Source organism: Pholis gunnellus (assembly GCF_910591455.1).
Source record: "Pholis gunnellus genome assembly, chromosome: 10".
Classification (NCBI taxonomy): Eukaryota; Metazoa; Chordata; class Actinopteri; order Perciformes; family Pholidae; genus Pholis; species Pholis gunnellus.
Window position 1 is genome coordinate 6,782,856 of NC_136537.1, and position 27,719 is coordinate 6,810,574.

The 27,719-nt window shown below is 41.8% G+C and overlaps 1 protein-coding gene and 1 long non-coding RNA gene across 2 annotated transcripts; one reads left to right on the top strand and one right to left on the bottom strand.

Moving 5' to 3' along the window:
- The first annotated feature begins 656 nt into the window (after nucleotides 1–656).
- Nucleotides 657–19,969, top strand: LOC306701726. Its single transcript, XR_013767245.1, has 3 exons — nucleotides 657–672; nucleotides 18,963–19,000; nucleotides 19,873–19,969. It is a non-coding gene; the product is annotated as an uncharacterized lncRNA (long non-coding RNA).
- Nucleotides 2,802–17,101, bottom strand: aup1 (AUP1 lipid droplet regulating VLDL assembly factor). The gene is made up of 12 exons (XM_079167458.1): nucleotides 16,818–17,101; nucleotides 15,375–15,512; nucleotides 14,709–14,859; nucleotides 6,942–7,129; nucleotides 6,210–6,282; nucleotides 5,787–5,860; nucleotides 5,141–5,207; nucleotides 4,853–4,955; nucleotides 4,599–4,736; nucleotides 4,352–4,491; nucleotides 4,014–4,102; nucleotides 2,802–3,168 (listed from the first exon to the last, which is right to left on the bottom strand). The coding sequence occupies exons 1-12, from the start codon at nucleotides 16,856–16,858 to the stop codon at nucleotides 3,123–3,125; spliced, it is 1,248 nt and encodes a 415-aa protein (XP_079023584.1). The 5' UTR covers nucleotides 16,859–17,101; the 3' UTR covers nucleotides 2,802–3,122.
- Nucleotides 19,970–27,719: the final 7,750 nt, after the last annotated feature.

The window sequence follows — 27,719 nt, forward strand, 5'->3', positions numbered from 1 at the left end:
GAGTTGTATTATGACTGATATTATGCTTTTATGATGTTGTCCTTTCTTGATCTTTTATGAGTGAAATGGATTAATGTCATACCCTGAACACTGTTAAACATATGTTTGTGTAGAAGTTATCACGAGGGAGAAAGGGGGGTGCAAGAAGTCCTGGGTACAGGGATGAAGATAATGTGACCTGATTACAAAGAATACGAGGAAGTCAGGGTTCAGACCAAGGGCAGGTGCAGTGTGAGGCATTCGTCAAATCACAAGACGGCTGTCAAACGGCAACTGCCAAAAGAGGATCTGGCCCTAAGATAGAAAGGAGGGGGACAACAAATCCCCCTCTTGAGAGTATAAAAAATCTCGATTTTTAAATGTTCGAGGCACTAGTAGGGAAGGTAGACATATAGTCTTTTGAAGGCATAAGCCTTATTCTTTTCTCAGGACTTTTTGTAAACTCCGTATCTCACTGAGTGTCAGAGGTTTTTCAGTCTTTTCAATTTTGTTCTTTACCTTATTTGTTATCATTTTTGTATGCATTGGGACCTAAATAGGAAACTTGTAATTGGCAGAAAATAAATAAGTAAACTTTTAGCGCTTCGTCAAAGATTCTTTTTCCATCCCATCGGTGACCTCCAGCCTCCGGGAGAGGGGACACCTCTTCGGGGACGAGACCAACCCCTGCAGGTAAGCAAGGATCCATGTACGGCCACACGACTGATTGCTCCTTCAGCACATACCACATACACCTGTTTCTAGAAAAGTAGGATACCTGCTAAAGCTTAATATCTGTTAGGCTCTGATCCAGGGGGTAATAAATTAAGAACGGCTTCTACTTTATGAGCACCGGGAAAAATATTAAGAATTTCTAAAAGGACAGTTGACTGTTGAGATTAAAATTGAGAAGTTGATCGTAGACCAGATGCTCATTGTTAACTTAAGGTAACTAACTGGCGAGATCAAATAACTTTGCACAAAGGTTAAAAGGTTCATATTGGTGATTTATTACTTTGTGGTGAAAGCGACATCCCGTCGGGGATTCTCTTAACTAATCAGTCCAAAACAGAGGCCAACGATAAAACTTAGGTCAGTTGAGTGGAATAATATAGAGGTAAATCAGAGGGGCTCCGGCCCGCCTCCCCCTTCTCGTCGCGCCCCTGCGGCACAGGAGCCACTCACCGGGGGAGACCGGACCTCGGGACAAGAGCCCCGTTGATCCCTGTTCACCCTGAGGGCAGACGGGGATTCTGTCCCTCGCGCTGAGGATCCGAGTAAGGGTGCATGCAGACACTCCGAAAGATCCTTGGTCAACCCCTGTCCGTCCCGGACGGAGAGCCTCTGTTCATTTGTAAACCATACTTGTGATTAAAACTTGGATTCTGATTAAAAGGGAAAAATAAAAGAAATTTTAAATAAAAATAAAAACTTATTTTTATTAATTAAATTTTTTCTTTAATATATATATATATATAAATAAACAAAAGGCGCGCGGAAGTATAGCTTCGAAAAACGTAGCGCGCCACACATTAATGGTTAGTATTGTGTTAATATCAGCTGTTGTTGCCCTCCTGCCACTATTTCATTCTCTCCTGATGTTGTTCATGTAGTACCAAGGCCTGTACACTTGCCGCTTTTGATAAACGGTCATCCGCAGGTCGGCTGATTTTCACCAGCAGGAAAACTAGAACAAAAGCAAAATAAAACGCGATGTTCCTTCTCAGTTTCTTTCACAATAATCTCTTCTTTCTGTAAATTAGAATGACGCAATAATGTACGACAGGCCCATCAAAGTATGCGAATCACTTTAAATTACCCCGCACTGCATCACTGTTGTATTTTTCCATTTGGTGTCCCTGTTAGAGGTTTGGTAATCCGGCATGGAACAACAGTGTTTTTGAGACTTTATAAAACTAATAAATCCAACAATGAATGTCTGATTAGTTATCCATTTACCTATGTTTAATTAAAGGAGTCACTGACATTAGCTGAGGCCTCCTGAAGGCGTGATTTATCCCATGATGCATAGGGTCGAGTCTGTCGACAAAGTGCTGATCTCAGAGGCCCCACACACACACATACAAACACACAAACACACACACACACACACACTCTTAGTACCATGTAGACCTGTACCGTTTTGGCAGCAACCGAAATAAGTAGATTATATAGATATAACATATCCCACCTAATAAACAATGTACAATAATATAATAGTTAGTTGGTTCACTTCTTACACATTTGGAATCTGTAATGTGAATAGTTTTTGATCTGTGCTGCATTCAAGGCCTACAACAATTTTATTTTAAGTCTTGTACACTATTGTGTTGTGTTATTTGAATAAATATGAGATTGTTTCCATTTTTCTTTTGTATTTATAGTGGTATAACTATTAATACATTCATATACTTCACTGTAGCATACATATTGTAATTGTTTAGTCAAGTTAACATTTTACTTTTAATACATCTCCAAAAGTCCTAATGTTCTGAAGAGGTAAATGTAAATGAAGAATATTTCAAAAAAACATTACTTCATATTCCCCCGTCCCCCCAAGCCTGTTGTCATTTGAGTCGACACTCAACTGTATTAGTTCGTTGCACTTATTGTATGTTTGTTTCTGCACTGTATGTTTGCCCTGGTTTATGCTCTTAGATACTTGTTTAGCAAAGGATATGCACTTATGACTTCTGGTGACTAGTAGTTCTCTTGAATACCGATGTTGAATACACTTATTGTAAGTCGCTTTGGATAAAAGCGTCTGCTAAATGACTGTAATGTAATGTAATGTAATTGAAACAACACCAGTGACACATGTGTTACGGTCAAGCTGAACTTTATTTTCATCAACGACTCTGGACATTATAAAAATAAATAGATGATTCACAGTCAGTGGATCGTAATACAAATTGTTATCAAAATGATGTATCAGCCAGAATGAAGAATTAAACATGCATAATCACCATTCCATCAACATATACATGTTCTGAATGCTCCCCTCCATCATCTGCAATTAACTAAATCTGTTTTGCAACAGAACCAGTAGACGGTATAGAAAATCACCATTTAAATTAGACAGCTGTGCAGGTAGAATACGCTTCTCTCGGATGTTTTCAGTGATAGCTTGACCCAAAGTGTGTTCAGTGACTGTCTTCTTCATCCAGTTCGTGTTTTTCAATGTAGCGTCTAGAAGAGGGAAAACATAATATCGTCACTTTTTACTTTCTGGACCAAAGTTAAATGAGCCTTATGGTCAAACTCTACGGTAGAAGCTAGCCAAATGGGCCAAAAAGGATGTTTTTTAGCTTAAATATAAACTAAATCCAAATTATGTTTGTCCTGGAGTTTCAGTTTGTCCAATATTTGAACATGAATACTGAGAGTATCAATGAAGCACCAGCACTGAGGCCCACTGGGAATATACATTTCAATGATCTTAACTTTTCCAAGCAGTTCTCTCCGGGTGGTGAGAGAGAAAACAAAAACAACGAGCTGAAAGATGCCAAAACACTCCGTTGAGCTGCAGAGCTAAATAAGGACTCTGAGGGTTTGTCACTAGGATTGAACCCCTTCAATGATCTTCTGCTTCATTGCTGTTTCAGAGAGTCTGTAGGGTCTCGTTTAGTGAAGACGAGTATTTTTACATAAGATTTCTGTCTGCAGCAGCTTCAACGCTGCTCAGAATCAGAACTGAGCGACAGACATTGACCCTAGAAATGAATTCAAAGCAAATGAATATTGCAAAACTGTTCTGCACAACTGCAAGACGTAGTGCATAATGAAGCAGCTTGGGCTTTTCTCTGAGGCGTCTTATTAACGTGACCTGAGCAGACATGAAGTACTTTCAGTGAATCCAGAAATATTTGATTGAAACAACAGCTGAGGGATTATTGCAAGACTTCATTCCACCGTGTAAGGCTGGCCGGTTTGCCATATCTGCTGCAATAGTAACAAAAATGATGCTCTTCTAGCAAAATAATACAATAATCTGTTGTATGACGGAACATTGCTAATGGCAGAAAAACACTCACCTTCTTGCAAAATTATAGAGCGCTTCTTTTCTCTCTTGGAGAGACAAATGTCTGTCAACTGGTGACCTCCCAAAAGACTTGGCAGCAGGCTGTGGATGAAAATGGAATTATTATTTCACTGAAGAAAAACAACGAGCGAGATGGATTTCATTTGAGGACAAATCAATCAATCTTGCACAAGATGAAGTAGCTGAAATAGAATGCCCAGTATTACGTTGTTTCTATGCAATTTCCCCAGCACCATTCTAGTGAATATGAACTGCGTACATTTACATATATGAATAAAACGGATCCTAAATGATCAATTGCTCAGTTAGCGGCGTGTGGCGTTGTCGAACCGTTATGGTGGGAGCCGGACCAGAGGAATAGGAGCTGTTCCCAGAAGACCCGAAAGTCGACGTTCCGGTTGCTTCCATTGGACTGTCCTCCTTGTTCTCCAGCAGATTTGTTATGGTGGTGTCAACACAGTTGGTTTTTGCTGTACACAATCAAGAGACAACCATAAAGACCTGGCAATTCAAACCATCTTCACGTTTTTGAAGGGTCCGTTAACGATAAGGACTTGCACTGAAATAGTGGCTCTACCTAAGTCCTTGGCGATGACATTCAGCGGGACATGAGGCAGCACGTCCTTCACCTGTTGGGCCATCTTAGCAATCCTGTGGTCATCGGTGCCCAAACTCTGGACCATGAAACCGAGGCCAATAGAGCCAGGTCTGACACCTAGGGTAAGGGGAAAGAACCGCTGTCACCAGACCCATAAAAAAACTCAAAGACAACCAGCCGGATCCATGAGCGTAGAGAATCCGGTGTTTTGTGTGTTTATGAACACGTCTTACTTGTGGACGTTTGTGGTACGATGTGCCTTTTACGTTTGATGTGCTCGGCTTTATCAGCTTTAGTGATCTTGGTGGAGACCAAGCCGAGTTCACCCGCCAATAGCTGAAATTAAAAGACACACATAGGACCCACCTTTAGCATACAACTGCAGCACAAAGGCAAGAAAAGAGGAAACTATTTGCTAAAGTCAGGAAATTGGAAAATTGCCTAAACGAAGAACTATTTGTTCTTGCGGTTACGAATGGAACCCTTTAAGAATCCACTCTACTGGCAAACATTGCTTTTACCTCCTGGACTTTGTTGGCGAACTCCTGCATGGACTCGCCATCTTGTCTGGATACTGACGGGAGCCAACTGGGATGGAAATGAAAAAACAAGCTGGAGTTACTGCCGTGCGATGTTTTGGCCTCCGCCAACCAGTCGAGTTGCAGTTTGCATCAATGTTTGTCCAAAATGTCATCACTTCATAATTAGCATACGGATATGTTTTGTGAGGTGCAGTGACCTTTGACCACCACATTTTAAAATCAGTCCAAGTGAATGTTTGTGTCAAATTTGAAGAGAGAAGTAAAAAAACCAACAGAAATGTTCAAAATCAATTTAAAAACTGAATTTGGAACTCCGAGCACTAAACGATTACTCACAAAAGTAATTTAGTGTTAAAAGCATTTGAAACTCATGCTCGTGAATCATCATTACTGTCCAGAGAAGAGGAGCTTGGGGTTGGTAGTTGTGTTTTTCATCAGCTTTTGTCTTTTTGGTCTCAGTGGAAATAGTTTAGTTACACAACGCACGTCTCCACAAAACGACCTCAGCTACACGGGACACAAACTAAACTATTGGACTATCAATGATCATTCAGGCGCACAATATCAGGATTCCACTTTGAAAAAGCAATTGCTGATAGAAAAATTGATACAAATTATTTAGTACCTTACATGATACACTGTACATGGAACAAAAAATGTCCATAAGAGCTCCATCAGCCAGCTTGACTCCGGTGTGCTCTGTGGACAGACAAGATACAGCCCGATCAATCACACCGTCATATCACAGCGGAGTTTGACACGCCCTACATTTAACTACGCACGCACAGTCACCGGGAGAACGTGGTACAAGTCCCGGTGACCCAAACATATTTTACCCCATTGATTTCCTGCCTCTGTAATGTTTCGGGCATGTTACATGGTTTATACGTCATTACTAACCACATTAAGAAATCTGTCTGACAGTATTCAAGATTCAAACAGAGAATGCTGTAAATACACAGAAAAACATTGTTGTTAAGGCATCCCTCTCATTCTGGTATCTTATCCCTAAACTCTATGTTGTAAATGTGAGTGCATAGGACTTTACCAAAGCAATCAATGGTCTGGTCACCCGTAAGGCCACAGGTTGAATGGAATCAGTCAGTGAGAAAGGCCAGGAACTGAGAGGGAAAACACACATTTAGTATGTTAGTTGTTGAGGCTCTATGCTGTGAACACGAGCAGAATGTTTGAATATTTGAAAATATGAATAAAGTCACATTGATAATCATGAGGAAAACAGCCAGTTAACTGTTGGCGAGTGTGATTTTAAAATCAGATTTAGTCCTTTAAGTAAACTGAAATTCATAACTCTGCAAACAAAGCATTACAATATGGTTTCTAATAGTATTATGAAGAGCTCCTCCCTGTTGTATTGGGTTTCAGTGCATCTCTGAAGATATAGTACGCTTGATTCTGCAGCTGTTTTTACTTCTTTACACTGATCTGCCATTGAACTCTAGAGTAATGTGTGAGGGGAAACAACCGCCAAAGTAATTCATCTCTATCTCCAAGTGCCACGGAAGACGAATGATAATTTAAATCACTTTCTTCATCCAAAGTCATGAGTATGAGGCCAAAACACTGTCTCCATTTGCAAATACTGATAGATCCCAGTTACTGCTTCACTGCTGTGCCGTAGGACAACTACAAACAGCCATAAACAAGAGAGCGAAAGGAGAGTTTGTTGGGAAAATGTTACATTTTCACGGTGTCTTCCTCAGTGACATGAATCAAACACTGAGTAGATGGATCCTGCAACAGAAATGTTAGCTCGAACCTGAACTTCAGCAGGCCGGCACGGCCGTTTGTGGTGTCGTCTTCAGGGAACAGAAGCAAAGGAGGGGTGCCTTCAGTGGAGCAGTACCTCTGAAGAGACTCTCCCATTGCTTCTTGGCCAGACGCTGAATGGATTTCCATGAAGCCTCTGGCCCAACACACAAAGCCTGTGGAGCCCTCCAACTGGGGCTAAGGAGCAGAAAGACAAAGAGCAAACTCACCTTACACTGCAATTACTGTGTTGAACAGTGAAATACCATTTCTTTTGCACTGGTTAAACAACACAAAAAGTCAATGATGAGACAGAAAGATGGCCGGGTCACTATGCGTGTAAGACTTTCATGCTTCACGGACCAGTGGGAACACCGTCTCCTCCGTTTCATCTGCAGCCATTGAAGCTCACATACACAACATCATGGACTTTCCTCCTTTTAGTTCCTGGAGGAATTCACAGTGCTTCAAATGTAACACTGACATGTAGATGATCTTAAAGTGTGTACCCAGTTCACAACTGTTAGAATTTGAAGGATGCCGCAGTCCAATGTTTGTATACATTAGAGAGAAGAGGGAGAGGTGTGGGGGGGGGGGATAAGTCATTAATTAGTCTTGGTTTGTGGGCAGTAAGAATATAATACTTTTCTTTGTAATTGTGTTTTTATATTCATCTTTTCTTGATCAAATGTGTTTTTCAAAATAGTTAATACATCTGTCATATTTTGTTTTACAATTACATAAACTATTCACATGAAAGACACGAAAATACCTCAAAGTTGAACCATTTAGTGCACCAGCAGCTGTGATCCTTCTGTTTAGAGCGTATCGCATAGTCTATTATTACATTTTCTATTGTAAAAGATCCCTTCCTCTCAAAAGTGTGTGTGGACATCCTCCAGTGCGCATACACTGAGAATGGATTTTTCAGTGGACTGGGAGACATCTTTTGTGCAAAATTAACATAACAGTTTTAAGTGAAATCATAGAAATAAAAATGAATAAAATGTCCAGCTATACACTGACACAGTTTGATTTAACTATCCTGGGGTATTCCAATAAGCAGAATTCTCATCAATTCAGAATTGATCTGAGACATTTGGGTTAGTGTGTGCTCGTTATTATCAATTTAGGTGAAGTAATTGTGTATCACTATTTCTTGATATATGATTTCATCACGATACAATTCTGAATTATCATATTGAATTATCACAGACCCTTGCTTAAATGTATTTGAATGTACTGCCTGTAACAGATACTACAATTCACAAGGTGGTCCTGAAAAGGCATTATAAAGACAAAACTAGAACATTTTGCAAGACAGTTTGTGGCTGCTGCTACCCGAAGACATTGCAATATATAAACGACAATATTACCAGGAGTGAGGTGTATCATTGAGGTTCATTTGAGATTCATACTCTTGGATTGAATCTTGTTTTTGTGATGGACAGTCTTGAACTTGAGAGCAGCTATTGCTTCATAGAAACACATAGTTGCAGCGCGTGTGTCACTGTTTACCATGGTGATTGGGGCAAATGACATACCTTTGGAAATGACTGGAGCGATAGCTGTATTTGAGATGTATACACCTTTGTTTGAGAGACATACCATCGGAAATGATGGCAGCTATCACACACACATGCTGCATGCGTGTGTGCGTCACTGGTTACCATTGTGATTTGGCACCAGGGTGAAGGGGCATAGTAAATCTAAATCTATTAAAACCAAAGAGTCCAAACAGCAACATGTTGATATCATCAGAGAGAGAAGACTCTGCCGAACGCGGTGAGGTGTTTTATTATGTTTGTGGGGTCAAAAATGAGCTTGAGAGCAGGTTTGAAAACCGGTACCGTCTGCTTTCTTTGAAAAATTTGTGGTCAGATTTAACATCGAGTCTAATGGAGCAGTTGGTTGGACTTCATGTCGCTTTCAGGCTCCCTGAAATGTGTAAGTCTGTTGGATTCCACTGACCCATGTCTATGACCAGTACAACATTTCCTACAATTTGACCTAAAGTGGTTGATAAAGACTGCAAATGATGGGCATGAGGGCAAGTTGTTTTGAAAAATAACAGAATATTTTTTCAAGCTCCTCTCCACTCCACGGAATTTAGAATGCAGAGTCACATGTGACTTTGTGGTTCTCAAACTTACAGAATATTTTTTCAAGCTCCTCCCCCTCCACGGAATTTAGAATGCAGAGTCACATGTGACTTTGTGGTTCTCAAACTTACAGAATATTTTTTCAAGCTCCTCCCCCTCCACGGAATTTAGAATGCATAAGGCTTTGATGACATATGTGGGTTTGATGGTATGCCAAGGCACATTCAAGGAGTCTATGTTATTTCTCTAGACAGTTTCATCACACACCCACAGCAGGACAGGCTTCTCTGAATCTACTCAACTTGGATACTACTTGGAAGTATTTGATAGGAAAGATGTCTCAAAACGAAATGAACAAGCAGTCAGCGCCTGCACTCTTTCAGCTAAAAAAGCACGACATCATTTGCAGCAAGTCTGTACAATACCTTGTTTTGGACAGAATTGGAGAAGGATGTTTTGGCAACATTTTCAAGTGTATCAATTTAAATACATCCGAGACGACGGCCATCAAGATCCTCAAAGACTTTAGAGATCACGACACAGAAGTCCAAATGCTGGAACAACTCAGGACCCTTGACCCAGAGAAAAACAACTTGGTGAGATTCGAAGACAGTTTCATATTTGAAGACATGGCTTGCCTCGCCTTCCAGATGCTTGACAGAAGCCTTTGGGATTTGGTAAATCAGAGAGGGGCACCACTGACCCTTAATGAAATCCGCCCCATAACACGTCAGCTACTTGTAGCATTTGAAGCCCTCAAGGATATCGGCATCATTCACACAGACCTGAAACCTGACAATGTTATGCTCGTCAACCACCAGGATGAGCCCTTCAGGGTGAAATTAATTGACTTTGGTTTGGCTATTCCAGCCTCAGAAGTAAATGATGATGATGAAATTCTGCAACCATGTGCATACAGAGCGCCAGAGGTGACGTTGGGCCTCCCCTTATCTGAAGCCATCGACATGTGGGGACTGGGATGTGTCCTGGCAGAACTGTTTTTCGGCCAGGACCTCTTCAGTGATAATTCAACATACAACGTAATGAAGACTGTTTGCCATCTACTCGGTCAGCCAGAAGACCACCTGCTGAATGCTGGACAGAACACCAACCGGTATTTTAAGAGGGAACTGGTGGGCTCTCCCAATTCAAGATGGAGACTAAAGACATCAAAAGAGTACCAGGAGGCAACCGGTATCCAGCCAATTTCAAAGTGGAGTTTCGACACCGTCGGAACTTTGGATGAAGCAGTAGCGCTCTGCTCAAATGCAAACACTTGGCTTGAAAAAGATGACCTCATGGCATTTTTAAATCTCTTACACCGGTTGCTCGATCCAAATGCTGCAACAAGAATCACCCCCGGCCAAGCCCTAAAACATAATTTTGTTACGATGGCTCACCTGGTAGATCACATGGAATCCTATTCTTATCCAAGCGCTGCCTATGATTTGATGGTCGTCTCTCCCCCATATGATTCATACGAATGTGATGAATCAACTGACTCAAGAAATGGATTCTCAAACACAGAGCCCTCCATTTATGGGAGCGCAGACCCCATAGCATTCAAATGTGATCCTCCAACTCCACAAGAACCAATTCAGATAGAAAAGAATGTCATACTCTGTAACAACTGTGATCCTCCAACTCCACAAGAACCAATTCAGTTAGAAAAGAATGTCATACTCTGTAACAAGTCTGTACAATACAGAGTATTGGACTTCATTGGAGAAGGAGGCTTTGGCAAAGTAGCCAAGTGTGTCAACCTGAAAACAAAAGAGATTGTGGCCATCAAGATCCTCAAAGACTTAAGAGATCACGTCGCAGAAGTGAAAATGCTGAAACAACTCAGGACCCTAGACCCAGAGAAAAACAACTTGGTGAGATTTGAAGACAGTTTTATATTTAAAGACATGGCTTGCATCGTCTTCCAGATGCTTGACAGAAGCCTTTGGGATTTGATGAATCAGACACGGGCACCACTGACCATTAATGAAATCCGCCCCATAACACGTCAGCTACTTGTAGCATTTGAAGCCCTCAAGGATATCGGCATCATTCACACAGACCTGAAAGCTGACAATGTTATGCTCGTCAACCACCAGGATGAGCCCTTCAGGGTGAAATTAATTGACTTTGGTTTGGCTATTCCAGCCTCAGAAGTAAGGGAAGGAATGATTCTGCAACCGTGTGCATACAGAGCTCCAGAGGTGATCTTGGGTCTCCCCATATCTGGAGCCATCGACATGTGGGGACTGGGCTGTGTCCTGGCAGAACTGTTTTTTGGCCAGTACCTCTTCAATGACGATTCAACATACAACGTAATGAAGACTGTTTGCCATCTACTCGGTCAGCCAGAAGACCACCTGCTGAATGCTGGAAAGAACACCAACCAGTATTTCAAGAGGGAACTGGTGGGCTCTCCCAATTCAAGATGGAGACTAAAGACATCAAAAGAGTACAAGAAGGCAACCGGTATCCAGCCAATTTCAAAGTGGAGTTTCGACACCCTCGGAACTTTGGATGAAGCAGTAGCGCTCTGCTCAAATGCAAACACTTGGCTTGAAAAAGATGACCTCAAGGAATTTTTAAATCTCTTACACCGGTTGCTCGATCCAAATGCTGCAACAAGAATCACCCCCGGCCAAGCCCTAAAACATAATTTTGTTACGATGGCTCACCTGGTAGATCACATGGAATCCTATTCTTATCCAAACGCTGCCTATGATTTGATGGCTTCTAAGACACAGACAGCTCCAGGTATGAGAACCAATTAAGATACAAAAAAACCTCATGGCTCACCTGGTATAAGATCTCTTCATCCCTCTACCCTACTCCCCTTGACCCCTCTACCCTACTCCCCTTTATCCCTCTACCCTACTCCCCTTCACCCCTCTACCCTACTCCCCTTTATCCCTCTACCCTACTCCCCTTTATCCCTCTACCCTACTCCCCTTTATCCCTCTACCCTACATCACATCACCGTATTTTCTGCACTATAGGGCGCACTTAAAAGCCTTTAATTTTCTCAAAAAACGACAGTGCGCCTTATAATCCGAAGCGCTTTATATATGTATTAATTCTGGTTGTGCTTACTGACCTCGAAGCGATTTTGTGTGGTACACGGCGCTCTGTCGAAATGTTTTAGTACGACTTTGGTAAACTACAAAGCCGCACCGCTTGCAGCATTACAGCTACCGTAGTCAGGAGCGTCGCTGAGTAATACATACTGTGCTTCACCATAATATTACAGTGTGTGTGTGTATAAGGACCCCAAAATGGCACCTGTCAAGAGACACGCTTACAATGCGGACTTCAAACTCAAGGCTGTCAGTCACGCAGTAGAACATGGGAATAGAGCAGCTGCGAGAGAATTCAACATTAATGAATCAATGGTACGGAACTGGAGGAAGCAAGAAGATGACCTGCGCCAAGTAAAGAAGACCACACAGAGTATCCGAGGGAACAAAGCGAGATGGCCACAGTTAGAGGACAAAATTGAACAGTGGGTTATTGAACAGAGAGCAGCAGGTAGAAGCGTCTCTACAGTCTCTATTCGACTGAAGGCAATAACGTTAGCACGGGACATGAATACAATGACTTTCGAGGCGTTCCTTCTTGGTGCTTTCGTTTTATGAAAAGACGTAATCTCTCCATCCGCACACGAGTTCGCAGCAACTGCCAAAAGATTACGAAGAAAAGCTGGCCACTTTCCACGCATACTGCAAAAACAAGATCACTGAAAAGAAGATCCGGCCAGAGCACATCACCAACATGGACGAGGTTCCCCTCACCTTTGATATCCCCGTGAACAGCACTGTGGAGAAAACAGGGACCAGAACGGTGTCTATACGCACCACAGGGAACGAGAAGTCATCGTTCACTGTAGTTCTTGGTTGCCAGGCTAATGGCCAGAAACTTCCACCCATGGTCATTTTCACGAGGAAGACTTTGCCAAAAGAAAAGCCGGCGTCATCATCAAAGCTAACCCGAAGGGCTGGATGGACGAGGAAAAGATGAGTGAGTAGCTGAGAGAAATTTACGTCAAGAGACCGGATGGCTTTTTCCACAAATCTCCGTCCCTATTGATCTGCGACTCCGTGCGCGCCCATCTCACCGATGCTGTCAAAAACCAAGTGAAGTAAACTAATTCGGAGCGTGCCATCATTCCGGGTGGATTAACTAAAGAACTCCAGCCGCTAGATATTGGTGTCAACAGGGCATTCAAAGTTAAACTGCGAGCTTCGTGGGAGCAGTGGATGACAGAAGGCGAACACACATTCATCAAGACAGGGAGACAGCGCCGGGCGATTTACGCTACTATCTGGCAATGGATCGTGGATGCCTGGGCTAAGGTATCAGTCTCAACTGTGGTCCGAGCTTTCACGAAGGCCGGAATCATCACTGAACTGCCAGGTAACAGCAACGACACTGACTCAGATAATGACGAGAGGGATCCGGGCATGCTGGATGCCGTAATCGCCCAACTGTTAAACTCTGACACTGAAGATGAAGAATTTGAGGGATTTGTGGACGAGGAATGAACTGAAAAAGTGGGTGTATTGTGTTGTATTTTACGTGTTATAACTGAAACATTTTGAGAGTTATTGTGAACACGTTTAATAAAGTTTGACTGACTGACTTATCTGACTGTTTTGTTTCGCTTAATGCGCCTTATAGTCCGGTGCGCTTTATATATGAAAAAAGATCGAAAATAGACCATTCATTGACAGTGCGCCTTATAATCCAGTGCGCCCTATAGTGCGGAAAATACGGTACGTCACATCACATTACATAAAAAAATAAAATAAAGAAAAAACACTACCCTCCCACAGTTTTGTCAGTTTTCAAGTTATTTTGTAAATATTTTTATTTAAACTAATTCCAATATAAGTTGGTTCATTTGACATTCACAATGACATTTAATGCACATGTACAGTACCCTAGGAATGTACATGTGCATCCTTTTCCTAGCATATATAACTGTTAGCACAAAGTGAGACCCGTAGATATCAGCATAGCGGAGGACAACAGCTGCCAAATAAAGAGCAGAATGAGTGCCAGGGCCAAAGCTCTATCCCTTAAGGTGCGTTCACACCGAGCGCCCCGTTCGGTGTGAACGCAGCATAAGTTTTAGCTTTCTCCGTGCTTTTTGGGCTACCCAAGCCACCGTAGGGCTATCCAAGCCACCGTACCGTTATGCTGCGTTCACACCGAACGGGGCGCTCGGTGTGAACGCACCTTAAGAAATAGACGGTCATTAATTTTTAAAGCGGCGGCTCACTTGACCGCAGTGTGTGTGTGTCTGCCGAACCCCTGAGAGTGACTCATCGAACCCAAGTTAAGAACCACTGCATTATAATATTCAATATATGCTGCAAACAAATGTACGGTGGATTTAACGGAAAAACTATTTAAAAAAGTTTGTAGCTGCACCAGTTAACACAAATAGAAGCACAAAGAAACTACAGACATTAGCACAGTCACTTCATAGGGCTTAATCTAAGACTACCACCGCTGTGACATACAGCTTTGATTCAAATACTGCAGCTTTCAGCATACGCGTTGAAACAAAGTGGTGGAGGAGGCATGTCGCATTCTTACGAACGAGGAGACTAAAACGTTTTAAACATCCCACGTAACGCGTTTCTTTGCACATTTAACAGTCAAACACTCACAGTATGGCAGGGGGTCAGAAGGTTGATGACGTTGTGGTCGAACTCCGTCACGTGGTTGCATATGTACAGCTTGGTGTTTCGGTCTCTGGAGCGAGGGTTGTTCTGTCTCACATGCATCCCCAGGACTGAGCACATAACCCGCACAATAAATCTAAGAGAACGGCAAAATGGAGGTGGATGTAATCTTACATTCACAAAAAAAAACACACATGCACGGTTCATCACTGCTCCTACAGCAACAGGTTTACTTATATGTAACGATTCTTCAGTTCTACAGTCCTCAACTTGAACTAAACATGGGAATAACTCCTTTAGAAGAGGTTATTGTGTAGCCGACACATACCATACTGAATGTTTTGAGCAGCCACTAGCCCTAATGGTATTTTATGGGGTGGCTGTGTTTAACGCAGTCATTACTCAGAGCTGTGAGAGGCAGCCATGCTGCAGTTATTCTTAATGAACTGCACAGTGTGCAATATATACAGCACCTGTTCACAGCATTAACTGTCCCCGTTTTCCCAGTTTTTCATTTCTACCTCAATTATTATTGTTACACAATTTTATATTACTTAGAATATGCGTATTATTAATGACACACTTGTTTACTACAACAGCTACCACTACTAGTGGAGAGTAAAATATGTTCTGAGAAAATGTTATACTTGCCTTCGGACAAAACTCTCTGGAAGTGCACAGCTGACCAAGAACACATGAACACCGAGAAAGATCCGTATCAACATCAAACAGATGCCGACCGGAGAGTAAATCAGCAACAGCAGGAGAAGGACTGCATCTTTGGGAACCCTGTACATAGAAAACAACAAAATCTGTCTGATAAAAACATGTTTTAACGCAGTGGATGACATCTGAAAAGGGTGAAACGTAACTGCCGGTGAGATCTTGACAGACCATCTGAACCTCACCGACGGGAACGTAAAGAATGAACTAACTTTAATAGGAAGCAAACACAAAAAAGTGTGGATTTGTGTGTGCATTTATTTCAGTACTTTATGTACTAGCACTAAACCATTAAAAACACCCACACCAAGGTTAGCTTCAAAATATCACCATAGTATCACAACAGAAACTAGTTTTGCCCCTATGTGTTGAATGCAGCGCTGTTGAGAAACTGCAGTTAAACATCTGTCTCCACTGACACAAGTCTGCGGTTGGACTACCATTACTACTCCAACAAGTGCAGTTTAACGGGACATTTTAATTTTGAGCATTTCTCTCTTTAATAGTTTGTTAAATATTCACTGCTGAATAATAAGCATCGCCTGCTTCACTGTTGCATTCGTGTGAGTTTCTGTTCCGCATCAAACCAAAGTCCGAGAGTTTCATTCTCCACGAGCTTATTACACGTGTCAAACGTTACGTGATTGTCGTGTCCGTTGAGGTGCCGGAGAACATCGGAGATCATGCCCGACATGAACATGGTCCTACTGTGGCCTGAAATCCGACACCAAAATCGGCGCTGCTGCATTTTCAGGCCTTCTGTCCCACCTGCTTAATGTGAAATATGGCCCATTTATTTAAACGTTAGGCCGATGTGACTTCTAACTTTCATATCTGAGGGGACGTTTATGGCAAATGTGTTCACTCCACTTCTGTGTATGTGGAGTGAACACGTTAATAGTACAATACTAGCTGTGGCAATGTGTCCGCTTATAAGAAGTTGGGTCTTTTACAAAACTTCACTGTCAGTTATCCGAAGAGAGCAACGTTACGTTAATGTTAAGATCAACGACCGCGTAGCTTTAATCGAGCTAACGTAGCTAGTTAGCGCATGTAATGCTATAACTGATGTCAGTGAAATGTGTACACTGAAATTAGCGTTGCAAAATGTAGCATAACAAACGATAGCTATCAATTGTACGATAACGTCACCGCCTAACAGCTAGGTTAGCCAGCTAACGTTAGCTGCATGTTTATAAAATGTTTGGTATCCCTTCGTTTGGAAGCCTACAGTGATAGCTAGCACACGGTACACGTCATCGACAGCATTTTACTGTAACATATCATGAACAAACAAGTTTACAAGTGTTGCTAATTAGCGTTAGCTGAAAGTTAACGACAGCATTAGCTAGCTGCCGTTAGCCGACTTACCGACGAAAGTCAAACATGTCTTCAATCCCCCGATTCTCCATGTCTGCCAGTCAGACCTTTGCTCAGAGGCTACTGCTAAGAATACAACCTGAGCCCTAAATATAAATTAGGCATACCGTTCACGACAGCAACTTTGTCGCATGGGTATAAAGTGACAACTAACGATGATTGTTCCAACGTGAGCCTGACTTTAACGTAACGCCAAATGGTTTCAGCAAGTTTAAAATGTTAGCTTAGCAATTGTCCAAAGGTGCTTGTGCCCGCGGTGCTAGCAGCGCTAGCCCCTGTGCGCCAACAGAAACAACAACCACACTTCCGGCTAGAATCCTCCAGAATAAAAGGGCTATGTCCATAAATGTGACCTGACTTAAAAGTTTAGCTGAATTTGGTACAGAAATGCAAATTAATACTCATCCTAACATTTACGTTATTCTTATGCTGTCATATAATCTCTGGCTGTGAAAAAAACAACTACAGACCCTCAAAGCCAGCCTAGTTTAAATGTGTTGCTCCGTTGGTTCATTTCCTCCCAATTCCACTTTCAAGAAAAGCGTCGAAATGTGACCGTACTTTGTCTCCTTCTAGTGGCTGTATTTGAGTATTACTGGTCAATGGCTGTAATTACAGGCGTTATGTTTAGAGGAAAATTAGATGTAACCATATTTTTAGATGTATATGCTAATCAAGAATAATAATAAATGTGACTGACAATGAAAGGTATATCGCAGGGGTATTCAATTAAAATTCCAAAAGGTCCAGATTGAGAAAATCTCCTCGGACAAAGGTCCGGAACATTACAATAATATCTAACTTGCACTATGTATATGTATATGTATATTCAAGAAGCCTAGTAGTAGTAACGTCTCTGTGTAGTCAACAACTGTCAAATCAAATAAAGAAAGTACACATCAATTATATTTTAACAATTATTATTCTCAGTTTTCAAATTTAACTGGATGGATTATAAATAATACATACATAAATGTTCTTCTCATTTCAAGTAAAATAAGGGATGGATTAAAGAATAAATTACATAACAGAAAGCTTTTGAAAAATGTGCATCTTAAAATAAAGTACTTCATTTTAGAAAAATGGATTTCACTGAATTGCCCTGCAGCTTTAAATTCAGGTCATTCAGGTGTGAAGTGATGTCAATAAAAAAAGCCACAATATTATATTTTTCTCATCTTCTAAAAAGAGAAATTAGTGTTCAGGACTTTGTCTGTGATTATTAAACCACTTGTTTCAGCTCTATTCTGTCTGTTAACATCATTGTTGGACAGTGAATTAAAGTGTTAGGATTCTGATTATACTGGACTCTTAGGCTTATTTTCTGTGCCTTCATTTCAGATGTGAGTGGCTTTTAATAATCGTTATGGTCTCTGAACATGTGAGACATACTGGTTTTAAACTGACGTGGGAAGAATTAACCAATACGAGTCTGTTCATTCTTGGTTAAAGACTCTGGTCTCTCTGAACACTTTTCTCTCTTTGGAGAACGTCATGTGAAATAACTTCTCTGACTCACGTAATTATTCTCCTACTCATCGTTCTCCTCGTCTCTCCCGTGTGTTTACATCTCACTCGAATCAGGAAACTTGTCAGAATACCCATATTTGATTGGCTGAGCTGCATCACGTGATGTGATTTGCGACGCTGAACAAGTGCCGTAAAGGCTGAAAAAGCTGCGCCGGTTTTATCGGTTTTAGGACCTGGGTCCGGATACAACGGCGTCTTGGTCCGGATCCGGACTGCGGTCCGCCTATTGGTGACCCATGGTATATCGTATTCTACACGATATACTATTACTTTTTTTTACTTTTTGTGACATGCTATACTATCACTTTTTCCAAATGTTTATTTATTTTTTATGATTTTTCTGACATACTGTACTATGACTTGTTTATACATTTTTTTGTCATACTATACTATGACTTTTTGGACATGCTATACTATTACCGTTTCATGACTTTTTTCCACATAATATACTTTATTGCATCTTTTTACATGCTATAAGACATACCATAGTATGGTTGCAGGTCACGTGACTCCCAAACGTGACAGGAGACCGTGAGTCTAAAGCTAGCTTTAATATTTTGGCTTATGTCCATAAGGATATTCCTCATGAGCAGTCTGTTTGTGCAGCGGAGGACTGTTGATCCGGACCTGATGGAGACTCTGAGGTAAGACCTGTTCTCAGCAGGGACCTGAACGTTCTGTTGTTACCATGTCTACCAAAATGCGCATCTTTTCAAAATTCACTCGTATATCCAGAAACGAAAGTTCAGTCAGTCAGAAAAGCAGAAATATCTACCTTCACTCGACGAAATCTCTCAAAAGAAACCTTCAAACTGTGATTTTAATTGCATCAGGAACTCTACTTGTGACCTACTGTCAAGTTGTGAGAACTATTTGCTGCAAAGAAGTGAGATTTATACACTTTCTAAACCCCTATGGTCTTCAATGCATTTTACCATTGAGACTGTGAATCCCCAAAATACACCAATATGTATGCTAATATTGGTAATATTTTCAATTATCAGTGTAAATTCATCCACTAGGGTTGACTTTTGTGACCAAGTTTAAACACGTTTTGGTCTAATTTAAACCAACGCTTTTGTTTTGTTAGCTAACGTTAGCTGTTTTGACCCGACCGTATAGCATTAAGCTAGCACACACTGAGAAATGCTAATACAAATATTGTTTCTATATATTTATACAACTTCTTCACGCATGACAATATATTTAATCCGTATTATTTCAACGTGTTCACAATTCACACGTTTCCTACATACTCGTGATGTTTTTCATATATGAGGAAGACTATTTTACACCAAACCTCGCTCAAAAACGTGTCACTTTTATGTCCTCGTGCCCTGAACATTAACACGATGAGCAGAGAGTGAAGTTATAGCGTATAGTTTATTGTATGACATCTACTTTCTGTCTAGTCATACTGCTTTGTGCTACTGATCCTTTTAGTGTGATATGTGATGTGAGAAAGTACCATGATGTGCGTCAGTGGTCTGAGGGTTGTGTGTGTTTTTACCCTCAGATGGCCCGACGGATCGCGTACAGCAGCGTCCAGATCCCGGACCCTAACCGGCCCGGAGTCTCACGGACCATCCTCAGGATCAGAGGACCCGCCTCCCAGATCGGCACCTCACCTGGACCCCCACCTGGACCCCCACCTGACTACGACCCTGGCAGCACGGTTACTGGGGTCCTTCGTAGCATCCCCCCAAGCTCACCCCAAAGGCGAGGCAAAAGAAGGTACCCTGAGGGACCCGGTGAGCCTGTAAAGGTAAGTCGAAAGAACAGGAGGCTGAATCCGGAGTGGAGGAACCAGTTTAACAGCTGGTGGTGCCACAAGGCCCCTGGACCTCCAGGCATTGTGAAGCACCAGGAACAAGGTGGATCTATTCAGGTAAGTCCACCTAAACTCCCTCAGGGACCCGGTGAGCCTGTAAAGGTAAGTACACCTAAACTCCCTCAGGGACCCGGTGAGCCTGTTAAGGTAAGTACACCTAAACTCCCTCAGGGACCCGGTGAGCCTGTAAAGGTAAGTACACCTAAACTCCCTCAGGGACCCGGTGAGCCTGTAAAGGTAAGTCCCGGTCAGCGTCGCCCGTTATGGGACCACCCTGGGCCGGAGTGGGCGAGGAACGTGAGTCTTTATCTGGAGAGGAGAGACCAGTTCGACAGCTGGCGGTGCAACAGAGGCCCTGAACCTCCAGGTAATGTTCAGCACCGCAACCCTGGTAAGCACCTTTATTCATTTGAACTGAATTTAGCTGACTTTGAGATGACTTATTTAGACTGAAATGATTGTGTTGAATTGTTTAAGTTGTATTAGATATACGTATTAAGTTGTATAAAAGTATTAAGTTGTATTAGATTTTAGGAGCATGCTCTGTTGAGAAGGTTCTCCTTGTCACTGCACAGAGACTCAGGCAGGGTGTCTGCACACAGAGAGTGGTCTGGGGGGGATAGCGTGAACCTCCAACGTGTTTCGACCCCCCAGGGAAGCTCCTCTGTGTAGAGAATTAATAGGATGTCCACAGCATATCAAGGGGGTTCACATGTCTGTTGATGCCCACCCTTAGTCCGACAAGAGTCCTCAGTGACGAGGAGAGGAGAGGAGGAGAGGAGGAGAGAGGAGGTGGAGAGAGGAGGTGGAGGTGAGTATGAACCCTCTCAAATAAAAGGTAAATATTAATTTATATTTTTTTCTGATACAGCTGCATAATTTATATGTTCACCTTTATTCTGTGAAGATTTTACTTACTGTTTGTATTTGGGTTTTTTTAGAGAGAGAAGGAGGAGAGGAGATGGAGAGGAGGAGATGGGGTGGTGGAGGGCAAGTGTGAATCCTTCTAAGGAAGAGGTAAGTATCATTTTATTTCTTATCAAAATTGATGTTGTGATAAATAAATAATCTGTTCATCTGATTTTTTAACTATAACTCTATAACCTGTGTTCCATTTCTCTTTTAGGGAGAGGAGAGGAGAGGAAGAGAGAGGTGGGGAGGTGGAGGGCGAGTGTAAACCCTCTCATTTAAAAGGTAAATATTCATTTTTATTTCTTTCTATACAGCTGCATAATTTATATGTTCACCTTTATTCTGTGAAGATTTTAACTCTACTTACTGTTGTCTGTATTTGTTTTTTTTAGAGAGGAGAGGAGATGGAGAGGAGGTAGAGAGGAGGAGATGAGAAAAGGTTCACCAAAGTGTGTACCGTTTTCCTCTTAGCAGAGTATTTCGGACCAAAGATGAACAAACCAAGACCCCCCCCCCCCCCCCCCCCCCCCACGCCCAAGAACCTGAAACCACCTTTTTAAAAGTGCTGACAGAGTGAAGATCTTGTACATCTGTTTGTTCAGGGTCCTCGCCTGAGAACAACATAAACACCCCTCCCCCAGCTCCAGATCAAGGTGCGCGCTGTATCTGTTTGTAGCTATTGCCCCGTGTACAACCCAGGCAGCTTGTACAGAGACCGCCAGCTGCCTTACGAGGAAACATCTGGACCAAAGAACTCAGTCCACCTCGACGACTCCATCCCTGCCAAAGAGCGCAAGTTCACAACCTTGACGCAGGTGTGGTAGACGGCTTTTTTTCATGCATCCTGAAACTTGTCCAGATGCAGTGTTTTAAAAGTGACTGCCACTCTCCCACAGGGAGGGGGGGGTGAACAGAGAGGGGAAACTGCACTCAAAGCCGTCATGCCACTGGTCACACAGACTTCGGTTTGCGGCAAACTCTCTCTGGGTTATCCACAGAGCTGTAGAAAGATGTTAGTCCAGTAAGGTCCAAGTTCTCTGGTTGCAGGAGGAACAGCTGCTTGTCGTAGCCCAACCGCCCAGCTCTCCTCAGCAGCAGCCGAGCTGTGTCGAGCCAGCTTGGTCCACAGTTGTGAAGCAGTCTTTGAGCTGTCCTCAGTCTAAAGGAGGCAATTTAGGACTGGATGTCAATCACTGTGGAGAAGAAGTGATGTCAAGATGAACTACTTGTGTTCTGCACTGCCTACATGTTTTACAACACTTTAAAAAAAATCAAGACCCTCCTTCATCAACAGGCAGGTACAGAGCTGCTGCCCGGACCCAGTGCCAGTCTACGATGGCTCTCTGGACGTCCTCTATTAGGCCTCTCGGTGGCGTCAGAGCAATACGTTTGTGCCGAAGAGTTGACTCAACTAAATTATTGGCAACCAGAACTCTTCCCCTGTACGACAACTGGAGTAGCAACCATTTTCATTTAGACAACCGAGCGCACACTTCCTCCTTCACTTCCTCCCAGTTCTTTGCTTGAAAGCCCTCGTTGCCCCAAAAAACTCCCAGGACTTTCATTCCCTCTTTCCCCCACTCAGGTCCACCAGGCAGACGGGGCGCTGCCCGGCCCCTCCACCGTCCCACCAACAACGCTTCACTCTTGACCCAGGTCACCCGCGCAGATGAGGCATTTTCATGCAATGACAAGTTATCCTGCAGACATTGAACGTCCTTCTGACAAAAACACATCATCTGCATATGATGTAATATTTTATTACTACAAACAGAAGTAATAAAAGTACTACTTTATCAGAAACATGATCCCTGTCAGTGTTTCACTGTTATATATGGATATTACATATGCATTTGTTTGTAGGCTTCTTAAATATATATATATGACACTAAATAGCGCAAGTTAGATATTATTGTAATGTTCCGGACCTGTGCACGAGGAGATTTTCTCAATCTGGACCTTTCGGAATTTTAATTGAATACCCCTGGTGTAGAATGTATCCATTGTTTTTCCAATAGTGTTTATACTGATACTATTTGACAGACCTCAGCACACGAATGGGATCAAGATAAGTAAATATTACAGGTACATGTTACTCTCAATTAACGTCTTCTCGAGCTACGAGAACTATATATAGAACTATAGGACACATGTACGGTGCAGTTCAGTGAGATGTTTAACAAACAGTGAAATAATTTAGTGGTATATTTACTCAAATATCATAACATAACAACATAAATATGTATTTTACTTGTAATACTTACAGTGTCTCACATATTCACAGATACAGTTCTGCTAACATGTATTCAACAGTAGCATCTTCTAGAACATTGTTACGTGTTGTCCGCTCTCACACACTTGTGTTAAATTAGCTTGAATATAGTATCTTTCCAAACCCTTTACTTACTGCTGGGTGGCTAATACTGTAACTTAAAACACATTGTCTTATGGTACAGAAGGCTTATGTTAGTTACTTACACGTATCACTTACAAAACTACGGTGCAACACTGAAGTTCACCGACAGAAGTAACGTTAGCTAGGTAGCATTACAATGTTTGTCGGAACAATTAGCTACAAAATACAGCAAACTGCATTTCACACATCTCCAAATCATGTTAAAACATTACAGAACATTTACTACTGCATTTACATTCGATCATAAACCAAGTTAAGGACCAAAAAACAAGTTTTACAGTACTTGTGGATTAATAGAGAAAGGACCAACGTTAGCATCATGCTCAGGCCAGAGCTAGTTTTATTCTGAGAATTTCCTCACGCTAAGGTCCGGAACATCACAATAATGACTAACTTGCGCTATGATTTCCCATATATATTGAAGTCGCCAACAGTTGTATTAACATCTGTACGGAGTCAACAACTGACTGTGAAATCAAATAAAGAAAGTTTAATTGAATAATATCTCAACAATATTTATTGTCAGTTTTCAAATTGAACTGGATGAGTTATAATACATACATACACATACATACTCTAATAATATTTAAATTATCTCTCATTTCAAGTAAAATAAGGGCTGGATAAAAAAATAAAATACAGAACAGAAAGCTTTTTTAAAAATGTGCATCTTAAAGTCAAGTACTTCATTTTAGAAAAATGAACTGAACTGAATTCACTTGAAGCTTTACGTTTAATTCAGGTGTGAAGTGATGTCACCCTAAAAAGCCACAATATTATATTCTTATCTTCTAAAAAGGAGAGATTTGTGTTTAGGGACTTTATCTGTGTAGTAAACCACTTGTTTCAGCTCTTTTCCTCTCTGTTAACATCTTTGTTGGACAGTGACTTACTGTGTTAGGATTCTGATCATATTGAGTGGGTAAGTTTGCTCAAAAGAGTTGTTCTTTGTCACGTAGTGGAGCTTCACATTGCCGCTTATATTAATCGCCACAGTCTCTGAACATATGAGACATCCTGGTTTTGAACTGCCCGTGGGAAGAATTAACATATAAGAGTCTGTTCATTCTCGGTTAATCTGGTCTCGCTGAACACATTCCTCTTTTTGGAGAACGTCATGTGAAATAACTTCTCTGACTCTCGCAACACTAATTTTCTGACTACTCGATCTCTCACCCGTCTGTCCCGTGTATGAATCTCACTGAGTCGGAAAGTTTATCAGAATACACATATTTGATTGGCTGAGCAGCATCACGTGAGAATATTTACAACGCACGTAATTGGTCGGTGTGTTTCCTGGACCGCTGAACGAGTACCATAAAGGCTCGAAAAGCTGTGCCGGTTAAAATAGAAGCTCTCCGTCAAAATAAAATAATTCAGTGCAGTTCAGTGAGATGTTCAACAAACAGTGACATCATTTAGTGATCATCAGCTTCACTTCATCACACTTGCTATATGACCCTTGTTGCCTCATTGCATTAAGTACAAGTATTTCCATTTTCTGCTACTTCACACTTTAAATTCAAGATATTCCAAGTATTTTTTACTCCACTGCATTTGTTTGACAGCTGTAGTTACTAGTACATTGGGATATTAAGACTTTATATGTTACCGGCACCAGACCTAGGGGAAATCTGGACCAGCAGCAAAGGTTACACAGGCTAGGAAGCACTGTGTAGCTAATAGACCTAACTAAGGATTAATAGAGAGAGGACCAACGTTAGCGTCATGCTCAGGCCAGAGCTAGTTTTATTCTGAGCTGCGCCATTGCAGATCATAACATTTCGCAATTTACACAAACATGGTGAGAACAAATTCAAATGATTTCAAATATATTCCACATTAACACAGATTCTAAAATAATATAAATCAAAAACATACACAGACTTTACTTGTAATACTTACAGTGTCTCACATATTCACACATACAGTCCTGCTAACATGTATTCAACAGTAGCATCTTCTAGAACATTGTTACGTGTTGTCCGCTCTCACACACTTGTGTTAAATTAGCTTGAATATAGTATCTTTCCAAACCCTTTACTTACTGCTGGGTGGCTAATACTGTAACTTAAAACACATTATCTTATGGTACAGAAGGCTTATGTTAGTTACTTACACTTATCACTTACAAAACTACGGTGCAACACTGAAGTTCACTGGCAGAAGTAACGTTAGCTAGGTAGCATTACAATGTTTGTCGGAACAATTAGCTACAAAATACAGCAAACTGCATTTCACACGTCTCCAAATCATGTTAAAACATTACAGAACATTTACTACTGCATTCGATCATAAACCAAGTTAAGGACCAAAAAACAAGTGTTGCAGTACTTGTGGATTAATAGAGAAAGGACCAACGTTAGCGTCATGCTCAGGCCAGAGCTAGTTTTTTTCCTCATGCTAAGGTCCGGAACATCACAATAATTCCTAACTTGCGCTATGATTTAGTCCCATATATGTTGAAGTCGCCAACAGTTGTATTAACATCTGTACGGAGTCAACAACTGACTGTGAAATCAAATAAAGAAAGTTCAATTGAATAATATCTCAACATCTCATTACAGAACGTTTACTACTGCATTTACATTCAATCATAAACCAAGTTAAGGACTGAAAAACAAGTTTTGCAGTACTTGTGGATTATTAGAGGACCAACGTTAGCGTCATGCTCAGGCCAGAGCTAGTTTGATTCTGAGCTGCTGTCCCGACACAGAACAGGTAACCCCCTCCTCCCCTCTGCTCTAGATCACGGGTACGCACCTTGACCGACGTGTACAGTGCATCCCGTGATTGGCCAGAGAGAGGGAGGTGACAGCCTGACCCCTCTACTACCAACCCTTACTGTACAAAAAGACTGTCCACTGAGTATTATGAGGCGGTCTGTGATCAAAAATAAGATGTACAAGCAAAGGTGTCCTCCAGAGGTGGAGGAAAAATACCAGAAAATCAGGGCCTTGGAGGAAGACAATTTTGCTGGCTGGGTGTGGTTGGGCTCAGCTGCAGAGGGGACAGAGTGGGGGAGTGCGGGGAAGAGGCTTAATTAGCCTCAGCTGTAATGAATCGTTGATTGTGTCTCTCTGCTATAAAAACACTAAGTGACGGAGGAGCGAGGGACGGAAGAGAGCCGGCAGAACGGAGACAGACAGAGGACACGCGCCAGGTGTGCTCAGAGGCACTGCAGGATGTCTGAGTGTACGGGTGTCTTTGAGCTGAGGAAACCCCACGGCGGTAACCGAAGAGTGTGACAACAATCTACATTTTCTCAAAGAAATAGAGATGCTGAAAAGACCCTTATGAGCGTGAATTTCAGGGCTGCAGAGTCCGGCCGCTATCCAGCAGAGTGAAGCCGTTCAGGGAAGAGATACTTCCAATATGTTCATGGCGTTGACCCATCAAAGGTTGGTTAAATCTTTGCACTACTGTCTATTTAGCTAATTTAATACTATTCTATTTCATTGTATATATTGTGCATTCTTTATCTAATATTTGTACACTATTGTTCTTATTTTATATATTGTGCGTTGATATCTGCATTTTATATTAATATGTATTATTTTTACCTGTAATATAATTGCGGCTGTAGTGAAATAATTTCCCCTCACGGGATTAATAAAGTCACTGTCTCTCAAGAGTTGAGGGAGCCATGGAGGAGACCGTGAGAGTGGATGTCCCGTTGAGGGAAAGGACAGTAAAGAAGTTATTTTCCTCAAGGCCTACTCCCTACTCCAACCTTCAACACAAGAAACGAGGTGAGAGTTGGTCTACTCCCTACTCAACCGTCAATCCGGAGCTGGCAGAGAAGGAAGAGTGGCCGACGAAAGCCAAACAGGGGAGAAGGAAAAGAACGACATGGAGGACCTCAAAGGTCTTCAAACAAAAAAGAAAAAGTGGGGCTTCTTGCTTTTCAAAAAGAAGGAAAAGCAGGAGAAAAGAAAGACAAAGGGTTATTGGAGCTGGTTGCGCCGCAACAAGTAGAGAGCCGGAGACAGAAACCTGTTCATCTCAGGCTGGACAACAGTAGCTCCCTCTTCCTCCCTCCACCCCCCTCTCCTGGTAGTCAGGTTTGGTGGATTGAATACTTTTTCATCCACTAATTACTTGTCAGTGATTTAAGTTTGGGGACTTACTTGGCTGACAGTTAATATACAAACCCTGGTTCCTAACCTTTGCTCCAGATAGATCCTTGACCCGCTCAAGGATC